Source organism: Phyllostomus hastatus, unplaced genomic scaffold (genome assembly GCF_019186645.2).
Source record: "Phyllostomus hastatus isolate PE091 unplaced genomic scaffold, TTU_PhHast_1.1 phas_contig_65, whole genome shotgun sequence".
Classification (NCBI taxonomy): domain Eukaryota; kingdom Metazoa; phylum Chordata; class Mammalia; order Chiroptera; family Phyllostomidae; genus Phyllostomus; species Phyllostomus hastatus.
This window is the reverse complement of record NW_025333932.1, coordinates 4,084,437-4,096,630: the sequence shown is the minus strand read 5'-3', so window position 1 is coordinate 4,096,630 and position 12,194 is coordinate 4,084,437. Positions and strand designations below refer to the sequence as shown.

At 38.3% G+C, this 12,194-nt stretch overlaps 1 protein-coding gene across 18 annotated transcripts in view; it reads right to left on the bottom strand.

Moving 5' to 3' along the window:
- Nucleotides 1-7,113: 7,113 nt before the first annotated feature.
- The window catches only part of GDAP1 (ganglioside induced differentiation associated protein 1), a 51,147-nt gene continuing 46,066 nt past the window's right edge, over nt 7,114-12,194 (bottom strand). For all 18 annotated transcript variants that reach the window (XM_045849499.1, XM_045849504.1, XM_045849494.1 and 15 more), the window contains 3 exons: nt 11,563-11,657; nt 10,649-10,763; nt 7,114-9,673 (listed from right to left, as the gene is read on the bottom strand). In XM_045849499.1, the coding sequence (XP_045705455.1) occupies nt 9,291-9,673; nt 10,649-10,763; nt 11,563-11,657 (593 nt within the window). In that variant the 3' untranslated portion in view covers nt 7,114-9,290. The remainder of the gene's footprint in view (nt 9,674-10,648; nt 10,764-11,562; nt 11,658-12,194) is intronic.

The window sequence follows — 12,194 nt, the reverse complement described above, 5'->3', positions numbered from 1 at the left end:
TGGATGCAGAGCAGTGGCATTCAACTGAAGATGATTTTCTCCCTGGGTGATATTTGGCAATATCTGAAGACATTATAGACTGTCACAATAGGAGATCAATGGGAAGCTACTGGCATTTAGTGGGTACAGGCTGGGAATACTGCTCAATATCCTGCAATATACAAAACAGCTCTACACAAGAATTATCTGGTCCAAAATATCATGAGTGTCAAAACTGGAAACCTCTGGTCTAACTTAAGCCTTATTCTAGGGCATGATCCTTACCCCTGCTGGAGGGATTAACGAGGTGTAGAGGCTGTCCACTCTGCCTGGAATGGACATCAATAACTTTAATCACTACTTGAGTTCTTATCTCTCTGCTGAGCTGCTTTGTGGTCAGTCTAAAGTAGTTATACTCTGAGCTGTTTTACTGATGGGAAGATTTAAATTTTTTTATTTTTTTACTTTTTAATCTTTTATCATTGTCTATACTCTTGGAAAGATTATCTTCTTTTCTTTTCCTTTTTTTTATTGTTGTTCAAGTACAGTTATCTCAATTTTCCCTCCATCACTCCCACTCACCCCAGCCATCCATGCTTCTCATCCTCTATCCTACCCCCCTTTGGCTTTGTCAGTGTGTCCTTTATACGTGTTCCTTGACAATCTTTCCCCCTTCCCCCCTCCATTACCCCTTCCAACCTCCCCTCTAGTTACTGTCAGTTTGTTCTCAATTTCAATGTCTCTGGTTATAGTTTGTTTGCTTGTTTGTTTTATTAATTAGGTTCCACCTATTGGTGAGATCATGTGGTATTTCTTTTTCACTGCCTGGCTTATTTCACTTAGCACAATGCTCTCCAGATCCATCCAAACTGTCACAATGGGAAGGAGCTCCTTCTTTCTTTCTGCTGCATAGTATTCCATCCTGTAAATATACCACAGTTTTTTCATCCACTCATTTACTGATGGGCACATAAGTTGTTTCCAGAACTTGGCTATTGTAAATTGGGCTGCAATGAACATTGGGGTGCATAGGTTCTTTTGAATTGGTGCTTCAGGATTCTTAGGGTATAGTCCCAGCAATGGAATTTCTGGGTCAAAAGGGAGTTCCATTTTTAGTTTTCTGAGGAAATTCCATACTGTTTTCCTCATTGGTTATACCAGTCTGCATTCCCACCACTAAGGTTCCCTTTTCTCCGCAACCTTGCCAGCACTTGGTGTTTGTTGCTTTGGTTATAATGGCCATTCAGTGTGAAGTGGTATCTCACTGTGGTTTTAAATTGCATCTTTCTGATGGCTAGTGAAGCTGAGCATCTTTTCATATGTCTCTGGGCCCTCTGTATGTCCTCCTTGGAGAAGTGTCTATTCAAGTCCTTTGCCCATTTATTAACTGGATGTTTTGTCTTCCTGGTGTGGAGTCATGTGAGATATTTATATATTTTGGAGATCAAACCCTTATCTGAGGTATAGTTGGCAAATATGTTTTCCCATATGGTTGGTTTCTGTTTTCATTCTAATGCTGTTTTCATTAGCAGTACAGAAGCTTTTTATTTTGATGAAGTCTGATTTGTTTATCTTTCCTTTATGTCCCTTGCTATAGGGCACATATTGATGAAAATATTGCTGCCATGCAATATCATAGATTTTCCTGGCTATGTTCTCCTGAAGGACTTTTATGGTGTCAGACTTATGTTTAAGTCTTTTATTCATCTTGAGTTTATTTTTGTGTATGGTGTAAGTTAGTAGTCAAATTTCATTTTTTAGCATGTAACTGTCCAGATCTCCTAACACCATTTGTTGAAAAGACTATTTTTACTCCAATTTATGCTTCTGCCCCCTTTGTCAAATACAACTTCACCATAGAGACTTGAGTTTATTTCTGGGCTCTCTGTTCTGTTCCCTTGGTCTATGTGTCTGTTCTTATGGCAGTACCAGGCTGTTTTGATTACAGTGGTCCTGTAGTATAGTTTGACATCAGTTATTGTGTGCACTCCTACTTTGTTCTTCTTTCTCAAAATTGCTGCAGCTATTTGGGGTCATTTATGGTTCCATATAAATTTTTGAAGTGTTTGTTCTATATCTACAAAATATGTCATTAGTATTTTAATAGGTATTGCATTGAATCTATATATTGCTTTGGGTAGTATAGACATTTTGATGATGTTAATTCTTCCAATCCATGAACACAGTACATGCTTCCATTTGTGTGTGTCTTCCTTAATTTCTTTCTTCCATGTTATGTAGTTTTCTAAGTATAGGTCTTTGCCTTCTTGGCTAGGTTTACTCCTAGGTACTTTCTTTTTCTTGTTGCTATATCAAATGGGATTCTTTTTCCTGATTTCTGTTTCTGATATTTCATTGTTGGTGTACAAAAATGACTTCAATTTCTGCATATTGACTTTCCTGATGTTTTTCCAAATTCGCTTATTAGGCTGAATAGCTTTTTGGTGGGGTCTATAGGATTTTCTATGTACATTATCATGTCATCTGCTAACAATGACAGTTTTGCTTCCTCCTTTCCAATTTAATGCCTTTTATTTCTTTTTCTTATCTGATTGCTGTGGCTAGGACTTCCAATACTATGTTGAATAGAAGGCCTCAAGTGGACATCCTTGTCTTGTTCCTGATCTTAGGGAGAAAGCTTTTAGTTTATGTCCATTGAGTATGATGTTGGCTGTAGTCTTCTCATATATGGCCTTTATTATATTGAGGTATCCTCTCTGTACTCTCTCTTTGCTGAGTGATTTTATCATAAATGGGTGCTGTACCCTATCAAATGTTTTTTCCACATCTATGGAGATGATCATCTTAACAGTGGTCAAAAGTGAAAAATGAAAAGCTTTGGAAGTAACATACTTTCCTTTCAGCACAAAATTTTTTCGTCTTGTTTTGTTTTTGTCATTTTTTTAATTGTTGCTTAAATACAGTTGTCTCCATTTCCCACCTCCATGTTCCTCCATCCTACCCACCACCACCTCCCACCCTCTGTCCCTCCCTTGATTGACGTTGTCCATGGATCCTTTATATGTGTTCCTTGATGACCCTTTCCCTTCTTTCCCCCATCATCTCCCTCCCCCTCCTCTCTGGTTAATGTCAGTTTGTTCTTTATTTCAATGTCTCTGGTTCTATTTTGCTCACTTTTTCATTTTGTTGATTAAGTTCCATTTATAGGTGAGATCCTATGGTATTTCTCTTTCAATGCCTGGCTTACTTCATTTAGCATAATGCTCTCTAGTTACATCTATGCTGTCATGAAGGGTGGGAGCTCCTTCTTTCTTTCTGCTGCATAGTATTCCATTGTGTAAATGTACCACAGTTTTTCATCCACTTATTTACTGATGGGCTCCAGCACTTGGCTATTGTAAATTGTGCTGCTATGAAAATTTGAGTGCATAGGTTCTTCTGAATTGGTGTTTCAGGATTCTTAGGGTATAATCCCATCCATGGACTTGCTGGGTCAAAAGGCCATTCTATTTTTAGTTTTTTGAGAAAATTCCACACTGTTTTCCACAGTGGCTGTGGCAGCCTGCATTCCCACCAACAATGTATTAGGGTTCCCTTTTCCCCACAACCTCACCAGCACTGGTTGCTTATTGACTGGTTTATGATGGTCATTCTGACCAGTGTGAAGTGGTATCTCATTGTGGTTTTAATTTGCACCTTTCCGATGGCCATAATCCCAGATATTCCATGCAGCAATATTTTACTGGTATTTCAGTAAAAACATAAAGGAAAGAATAAACAAGTCAGGAAGGAATATAAAGGAAAGAATAAACAAATCAGACTTCATCAAAATAAAAAAGTTTCTGCATGGCTAAAGAAAACATCAGCAAAATGAAAAGTGAACTCACTGTATGGGAAAATATATTTGCCAGTGATACCTCAGACAAGGTTATGATCTCAAAAATATATAAAGAACTCACACAGCTCCACTCCAGGAAGACAAATAATCCAATTTAAAAAATTGGCAAAGGACCTGATGGGAGAATTTTTAGTTCATATCATTTTCTCAGTATAAACCTTTACTTTCTTTTGAGCATTGAACTTAATAACTTCAGAATCTCTGAAAGTATAGCACTGTATTTTTTATTATGATGTATATTTGATAATGTTTGTGTGACTTTGTTAATATCAGATTCTAAATTCAAAAGACAGTTTAATCTGATGACATAAAATGCTAGATATACTGGCCATGTGCATGAAAAATTACCTATGTGATTAGGAATTAGCTCATACATGTGAATATGAGTATTTCTGTTGGTATGGAAACCTGGCCCTTAGCATTATATTTCATTACTATCTTATAATTTCACCCATACTATTGGTTTTCTTCTAATAATGGAGTTTAACAGTAGCACAATATTATCACAAAGCCAATGTATAAACAATGAATAAAGTGAAAGGCTGAAGACAAAACTTCTAACCTTCCCAAAGGAGTTTATGACAAGGTACTATGGATGAGATACACCACCCTTCTTGAATCAGAGTATTTTGAGGCCCATTATAAGCATGTCTTTTCTCAAGCTCCACACAGCCTTATCATCTTGTACCTCCACACCTGCTGTACCCCATCTGTACCTTCTGACCCACAAATCAGTCCTTTCTTCCTCCTAAGTCCACACCCAGCACTCAACTCAGAAGCAAGTAATACAGGGTATTGTTTTCATCAGCACACTGCCTTTCTCATCCATATGAGAGTTCTCTTTCTCTCCCCGTCTCTTCTTTTTCATTATGTAATATACAATTAAAGCTATTGTCCTCACGCTAGAAATTATACTTTCTCATGTGACTTTGGATCTACTACCTTACCTAGTAAAACACAAGTGTTCTAAGGAATTAGACAATTAAGACATTCTGATTTGAATGGTGAAGATAATATAGCTGGGACAAATATTTGGCATAAACAAAATGTAGGTGATGTCTAAATACTAAATTATTTATTGCATTAAGTTGACTTTTGTGTCTTTTACTGTGGTGCTTTTATCTTTTCTGAAAAATACTACAGAGTTATATATGCACTTGACTTTCCATGGATATTCAAAATTGTTCCTTTGTGGTTGTTTGCTCACTTGGGGAAAATAGGTCAATTTAATTTTCATTTAATTTGCTTTGCTAAATATAAAACAAAAGTATCAACAGTACTCAGTCTCTAGTTGATGATTAGAATAATGGTTAAGCTTACCAAGCCTAGATATATGGATGGTAATTTGAATATTTATAATCCATAACTAAATAGAAGAAACAGAATTAGCTATATCAAAATAGACATAAATATCATAAGAAGAGTAATATTTGAAACCCAATAAACATGCAACAAAACAAATTGGAAAAAAATACTTTCTTGGTGTTTATCATTTTCATGTTGTCTCCTGTTAGGTGGCTGGCTACAAAAAAGATTCTTGAATGATCAGGATCTATATGTACTTCTTTAAGGTGCCATTCATTTTCACCATGAAATTATGTGTATTTAAATAAATCACAAATCATTATTTTTTTGTTACAAGAAATGTATGGCATTTTATAGCTAATTACCTTGAATACCTAACTCCTGCTTGTGTTACTACTGCCCACATTATGCTTTGATTTTAAATGAAACAAATACATCTGTTTTCTCAAAAAGATTCCAAAATTAGTACTTGCAGAGTACATATTTATTTTTCCATTACTTTTATTGATCTCACAGGCAGAATAGTATCTTGTTCTCTCTGTTACAATTGACAACACTAAAAATTTACAATCTAGTGTCAATATCAATAACTACTAAAAATCAAGCAAGCAATTTACAACTATCTACAATTAAGGAAAATGGATTCCAAAGGCATATAATTGCTATGACAGTAAAATAATATTTATTCATTATGACACAAATAGCCAACATAAATTTAGTACCTTGGGCATTTTCCTAATTATGATAGCTACACAAATTTGAGAAACTAAGGAGCACATCAGCCAGTCACCAAGAAAACACATAAAAGTGCCTATTTTGCTAATAGTGTATGTGTAGCTCCTTAATTTGACATTGAGTGATAGTATCATCCCTTTCAAAGCAGCAGAAATCAATACTACATGTGCCTCAAGCTTTTCTACAGATGAATGATTTGACGAAGATGCCCTCATTTCAAAATTAAGGTCATTAATGTTTATCTTCAGTTGAAACATTTCACAAGGCTTGTTGAACCTAAGAAAACCCAATCTCAGACCACTGGATGAGCAGCGACATCTAGTGGTCATGATATCCATAAACAGACATTTAAAAAGTACAATATAATCTCCAGGGTTGCCATAAACAAGTGAAATGGCCATGATACATCATCTTTAATATTGACAGAGGAATATTTCCAGTGAAGCTGTATCAAAAAATTATAGACACTTCTTAGTACATTTTCTCTAATTGTACAATGATACAAATTTAAGGAAAAGCCAGCACTGGGTTTCTAATCTTTATTCTTAATGAACAACCCTTACATAGGTAAATATCTTTTGCAGATTTTTACAAGTACCCAATTTGACTTCTTCATGTCTGAGTTTCTACTTCTAACAGGGTAAAAACAATATTATTAACTACTGAATTGTTGGGGTCTGCCCTGCCTGGTCTCAAGAAGCTATAACCCCCTGTGATTTAGGCTGAGTGAGAGACCTCTGGACCAGGAGCCACTAAGGAGACAAAACTTATTTCCCTGGCATGAACGTTGTCTGTTCTGTGCCTGGCCTCCAATGTTTGATCAGCTACCCAATGAAGGGTAAGATTTCCCAAGGAGGAAATCGCCTGATAGTCATGATCATGTGGAGGCCTCAGGGAAGAGACTCAGGGGGCTATGGAAGTGAAAGGGTGATGGACATCGACCCCTGTCCCTTCGGCTTTGTCAAAGCCTGAATCCTTGTTCTTAGTTGTGAGAAATCCAAGTCTCCTGACTGCCTTTCTCTCCTCTGCCAGACTCAGGCCTATGGAAATAACAGGGGCGGTGCAGTCCAGACCAGAGTCAGCGGATCCCTGGGGTAATCAAGCCTGGGACATAGAATATACCAGATCCTGTGAGATCTGTTTGCTGGGGGGATGCTATTGAATTAGAATATGAAGGCATGGGCAGGAAACACAACTAGCCTTTTAGGTCCTGTAGTCTTTTTAAGTGATAAAACACAAACTCTCAGCCCAGAATCCCAGCGGGAAATCTACCAGCACCTTTGAAAGCTATCTATTCCTTTTGATCTTCCCTGACATACTGTAATCCACAAACTGTATCTGTATTCTTAATACAAGCCTACTCAGGCAGTGACTCAGGCCACTCTTCACTAGAGAGGGTGGCCATGGCGCTCTCCACTAGAGAGAGTGGCTGTTTCGTTCCTATTTCTCTACAGGACTCGGTTGTCCGTGTGTATGTTTTTCTCGTGTTTCAATGAGCCATCTGCAGCATTCCGCGGTCACTGCAGGCTGGTGGCTGCAACACTGAATAATCAGTTTTGTGGATCTTTTATGGACACACAGATTAGAATGTTCCAGCAACAAATTTCACTCCATACAACAGTACACTGAGGTACAAAATTAAGACATTCTAAAAGCTTCTAATCTATTAATGACTGTTGGATTGAATTTACCCTGGAAATGTTTTTTAATTTTTTATAAACAGAGAACATCCAGTTCATCAGACTTTTCTGAAATAACTATATCATGAAATGGAATTATAAAATCCTTTGACCAACCAAATAAAAACATTGTTTCCTAGTTATGACTGATTACTGTTCAAGACTCAGTCCAGTCTTTGGCTATTTTACACAGGAGTTCTGAGGCACTCCAGACAAGCTTGTGTTGTTCACTGAAAATTTAGTTCCTTATTCTCTGTACATATTTTCTGTCAAAGACTGGACATCGCTCCTAAGGCCTTTCTGCCCAGCTCTAGAAAAACTGTGTCTTCCTGTTACCATGAAAAATTTTCCTGAGCCAAACTGTATGATGCAGCTCTCTGGTTGCTCAGGGGATGCACTGTGATCATCCCTTCCACACGGACTGAGACACCCCCTAAATTGCCTAGACATATATGAATGGATACTGGCGGATGTCACTGTCTAACCATGTATTTCATCTCCCCTAAATTAACTGCCAAGGGCTAAGACTAGAACTTTCTCTTCTTCTATAACCTTCTAAAGCTTTGTTGATTATCATAAACAAATGCAAGTCCTTGATAATAGTTTTTGAGTTAACACATCAGCCTTCCAAATGCAGAATGAACACATGTAGTACTCCAAGATCATCCAGGTCCACTACCCAGCCACACACCATGCTAGTGATGAGTTGGACACTCACCAAATGCTACTTGTATGCATAAAGGGGCTGTAGAGGCCAAGTCCCCAATGACTGGACATAACAGTCCATAGGCACCATCAAATCAGGGAACCATGAAAAGAAAGGAACCATTTTCATACCACTTTAAATTTTCATGTAAATGCTAGGCAGACATGCTCCAAGTGGGCATCTCTCACCCAAGTATATAAGCAGTTAATCTTATTAAATCAGTGCATGTGATTCATATGCATTTAAAGTTAACTCTAAAGTAAAATGTAAATATAAAGGCTGGGGTTTTCTCCAGCCCACTCTGCCTAGTAACTACTTAGTCTTATTTTCCAAGGTTCTCAACTATAAGAGTATGCATGGGCAGTGGGTTCAGGGTGTCACAGTAATGCTTACTAAGGGACCAGGCAGCCCTGAGTAATTCTAGAGGCTCCTGAAAGTTGCATTCTGCTGCTCTGCACACTATACAGTGTAGACTTTATTCATCCTTTCTCTCTCTCCCTTTGCCTCCCTTATTTCTGCCTGAAGCTAGCAATGCTAGCAATAAGCACTGCTGTGCCCTGCTGCTGTCTGAACCCGTGCTGTGTAATAAAGATGACATCTGAATTCCAGGGAGAAATTCTGCTAACTACTCAACACTCAGCATATCTAGAGACTCTCAGATAAAGAGCTATGGGCAATCTCAGGTTATTATTACTGTCTGCTTGTAATAATAACCTCTGCCCCCGCAAAATTCAGAACTTGAACTGGTATTTTGAGTTCAAGGACTATTCTCAACTTATCACATTTATATACCTTAACCTTGTGAGTATTTTAAGGGTAGATTAGTTCAGTTTGGAAAATCAGTAGTCTCAACACTACCAGCCCACAAAAAAAATTTTCATTGCCTCCTCTCCCTGCATAAACTACCCAAAAAATAAAGTAAAATAGCTTTTTACTGTTGCCTGGGGTCATTCTCCCTGGGCCTGGCAGAGTGGACACGGTCAAGTTAAATGGTAGGGTGAATTGCCACCACTGGATCCCCACAAGCCTAGAAATAATTTGGTCTGGGTCTAAGTGCTAATATCATGCTCCCAAGTCTCTTTCTGAACAGCATAAAAGCAAAATATCCCATTCCTGCAAGCAAACCAACCACAAGGGTGGTACCAAGAACTTTTGGGGCCCTTTTCTTGGCCACCCGGAGTGCTGTGGGCAGCACTGCAGAGATTAATATATTGTTGACATGCCCTAAAACCTTGTTAAATGTTTTTCTCTTCAAGACACGCTCATAGTATGTTTCCAAGTTGGGTCGCTTTCCATTTCCCCAGTTTCTCCTTGCAAACCCCAGGAACTTCAGTCGATGCAATGTGACAGCGAGTGAGACATCTGCCAGGGTGAAGGACTCTCCACAGAGCCAAGGCTGGCGGCCCTCTTCTAATCAGACAAAGGGACACAGAGAATTAAGGGAAAGTCTAGCACAGACAGACTCTAGCTGGTATCTTTCATCTCAGTCTTGAGGGCAAGTATGAGCATAGCAGGAGATGAAGGCCATGGCACATTTTCTTGACAATCATACTCAGCAAATAATTTTATGCTAAAACAAAGTCCATGAACATGTATCCCAAGCTAGGGGAGACTTGACATCTGCCAGTTGCCTAAGTCTCTAAGTAAAACTGGGGTCACTTGAGCTTAAAGCCTATCATTTTGTGAACAATACTGAAAAGCTGAGAGCCTCAAAGCCAGAGGAATTAATGGATATTTCCTTCTGGTTTAGGCAAACAGCAGGTGAGCTTTAGGAATATCCATAAAGTTGTTCCTGGAATGTCCCTCAGTGACTGTTGCTCTTAGTTACTTGTTAAAAGCATAAGAGAATCCCTATTGTGAAGCAATGGTCTTTAACTTCATTGTCAATTGGAATATTGAAAGAAGAAGTGGGCATGTGCTTGCACCTGGGCCCTGACTGCATCATGAAGGTTCATAGGTACAATGCATGGGTGCTCACCAGCCAGCCTGCACATCTATACGTGCTCACCCGTTTTATACTTGACTACAGATTAGAAGTTGTCTCCCTGCCTAAGGAAAAAATTAGAAGTAGCATTCAAGTAATTACTCAGGTTATTCAACCAAACTAACTACTATAATTACAAATTTGTGAAATAGGCTAGGTTGGAATTTCTCAACCATAATTTAAATTGTGCAGAAAAATTCTTCAGCAGTCATATTTCATGGAGATACAGACTGACTTGCAATGATAGACCTAGGTTTTGCTGAATTCAATGTTACTGTTGTTATTCTAATTTAAACTGCTAATGAAAACAACAATTACAGAACATTTTTATTGAAATATAAGACTGCTCCTATAAATACTCCAGGAAAAAAGAAAAAGATACAATACAAATGAGAACCTACCTGGGGTTTCTTCATTTCTTCTTTGCAACTCAGTTTCAACCTGATCCAAGACTTTCTCCAACTCATCAAGAATTTTTTTCAAATATTTGACATTGTCATGGTCAAGCAGCTTTGACTAATTAATAAAAATAACTCAATAGATTAGAGCAAAGAAGATATAAACTATTGCAGTGTTGGAAACTGTTTATTCTAGACAACAAGAAGAATTAGAATAACTTCATAAAAGCAAAACTGGGGGGAAATGTGCCCACTGTGAAAATAACCCAGGGTCAGACCCACCATTACTGGCCTCTCCTTGGGGGAGGAGACTCAAGAATGGACTTTCAGCAGGCTTCACTGGATGAATAACTTGAATCACAGAAGGCTCAGGGGCAAGGGAGAAATCTGAATGCAGTGAAGTAAAGAGTGAGTGGAAAGTAAGAAGTGCTTGTGTGCAGGTGATTGGTTTCTTCTGAGAAGCTCCTTAGGTAAGTGAAAGGAAGATGGGAAGTTGAGAGAAGGTGACGTGTTGATACTTGCTACATCTTTACTGTGGGAGAAGCTGGCACAGTAACTGATGAAGCACAGCCCTGCCCCTTAGGAGGCAGACAGCCACAGACAGAGGTCAGCCTAGGCCTGAATGTGGCAGAGTACCCAAATGACAGAGTCCTCAAATATTTAACTAACTTGCTTTTACACTTTACAACTTTCCTTGGCAACCAAGATGTGCAATATCTGCTTTTTAAGCAGTTGTCATTAGGTTTGAATATCAAACATAATAAAAAAAATTCTTAACACACAGCATAAGCCAAAGGCGAATTGTGTACTGGTGACTTCTATTTAATAGAAGATGTTCTAAAATAGTGATACTTTACAAAAGGTAGAACGTTTGTACAAATAGTGGTTGTCAGTTGAGGACAGCCTGGTTTACTTACTTTAAGTCGCTTCTGTTTTGCAATGTATGCCTCTTGTAAATCTGGGTTTTCTTCAGCAAGTTTCTTCAGTTCAGATTCTGTGTTACCAATTTGGCCTGATAATGGAATCATTTTTGGAATAGAAAATTATTTCCTCCCTTCTATGTAAGAAACAGAGAAACTAGATGGTAAGAGTATGAGCTCGGGATTCATGCCCTGCCTCTGCCTCAGTCATACCCTCTCTGTGGACCCTTTAGCATGGAGCTACTAGAGTATTGGCTGTTCAGGGTGAGGGTTTGATGGAAAGTGCTGCAGAAATCACTTAGGGCAAGGCCCAGCATGTGGTAAGTGCTTGGTACGGGGTACTGGTTCTACCTTTCAATATCTTTCAAGTTTTCTGTAAGGAACTTCTACATGAAGAGAAGGGAAAAGCCACATTTTTAAAAAGTATATAAACTCTAGGTTACAGAGTTATATGTATCAGAATACTTGTTTCAAATCATACATGAGAATTTATGAAGAGAAGGAGGGGGAACAAAAAGGTGAGAAGAAGGAAGAAGCGGGGAAGGGAGTAGAGAAAGAAGGGAAGGAAAGGAAGAGGAGAAGAACAAGGAGGAGTGGTATCAAAAAGCAAGAAAAATAACATAAGAAAA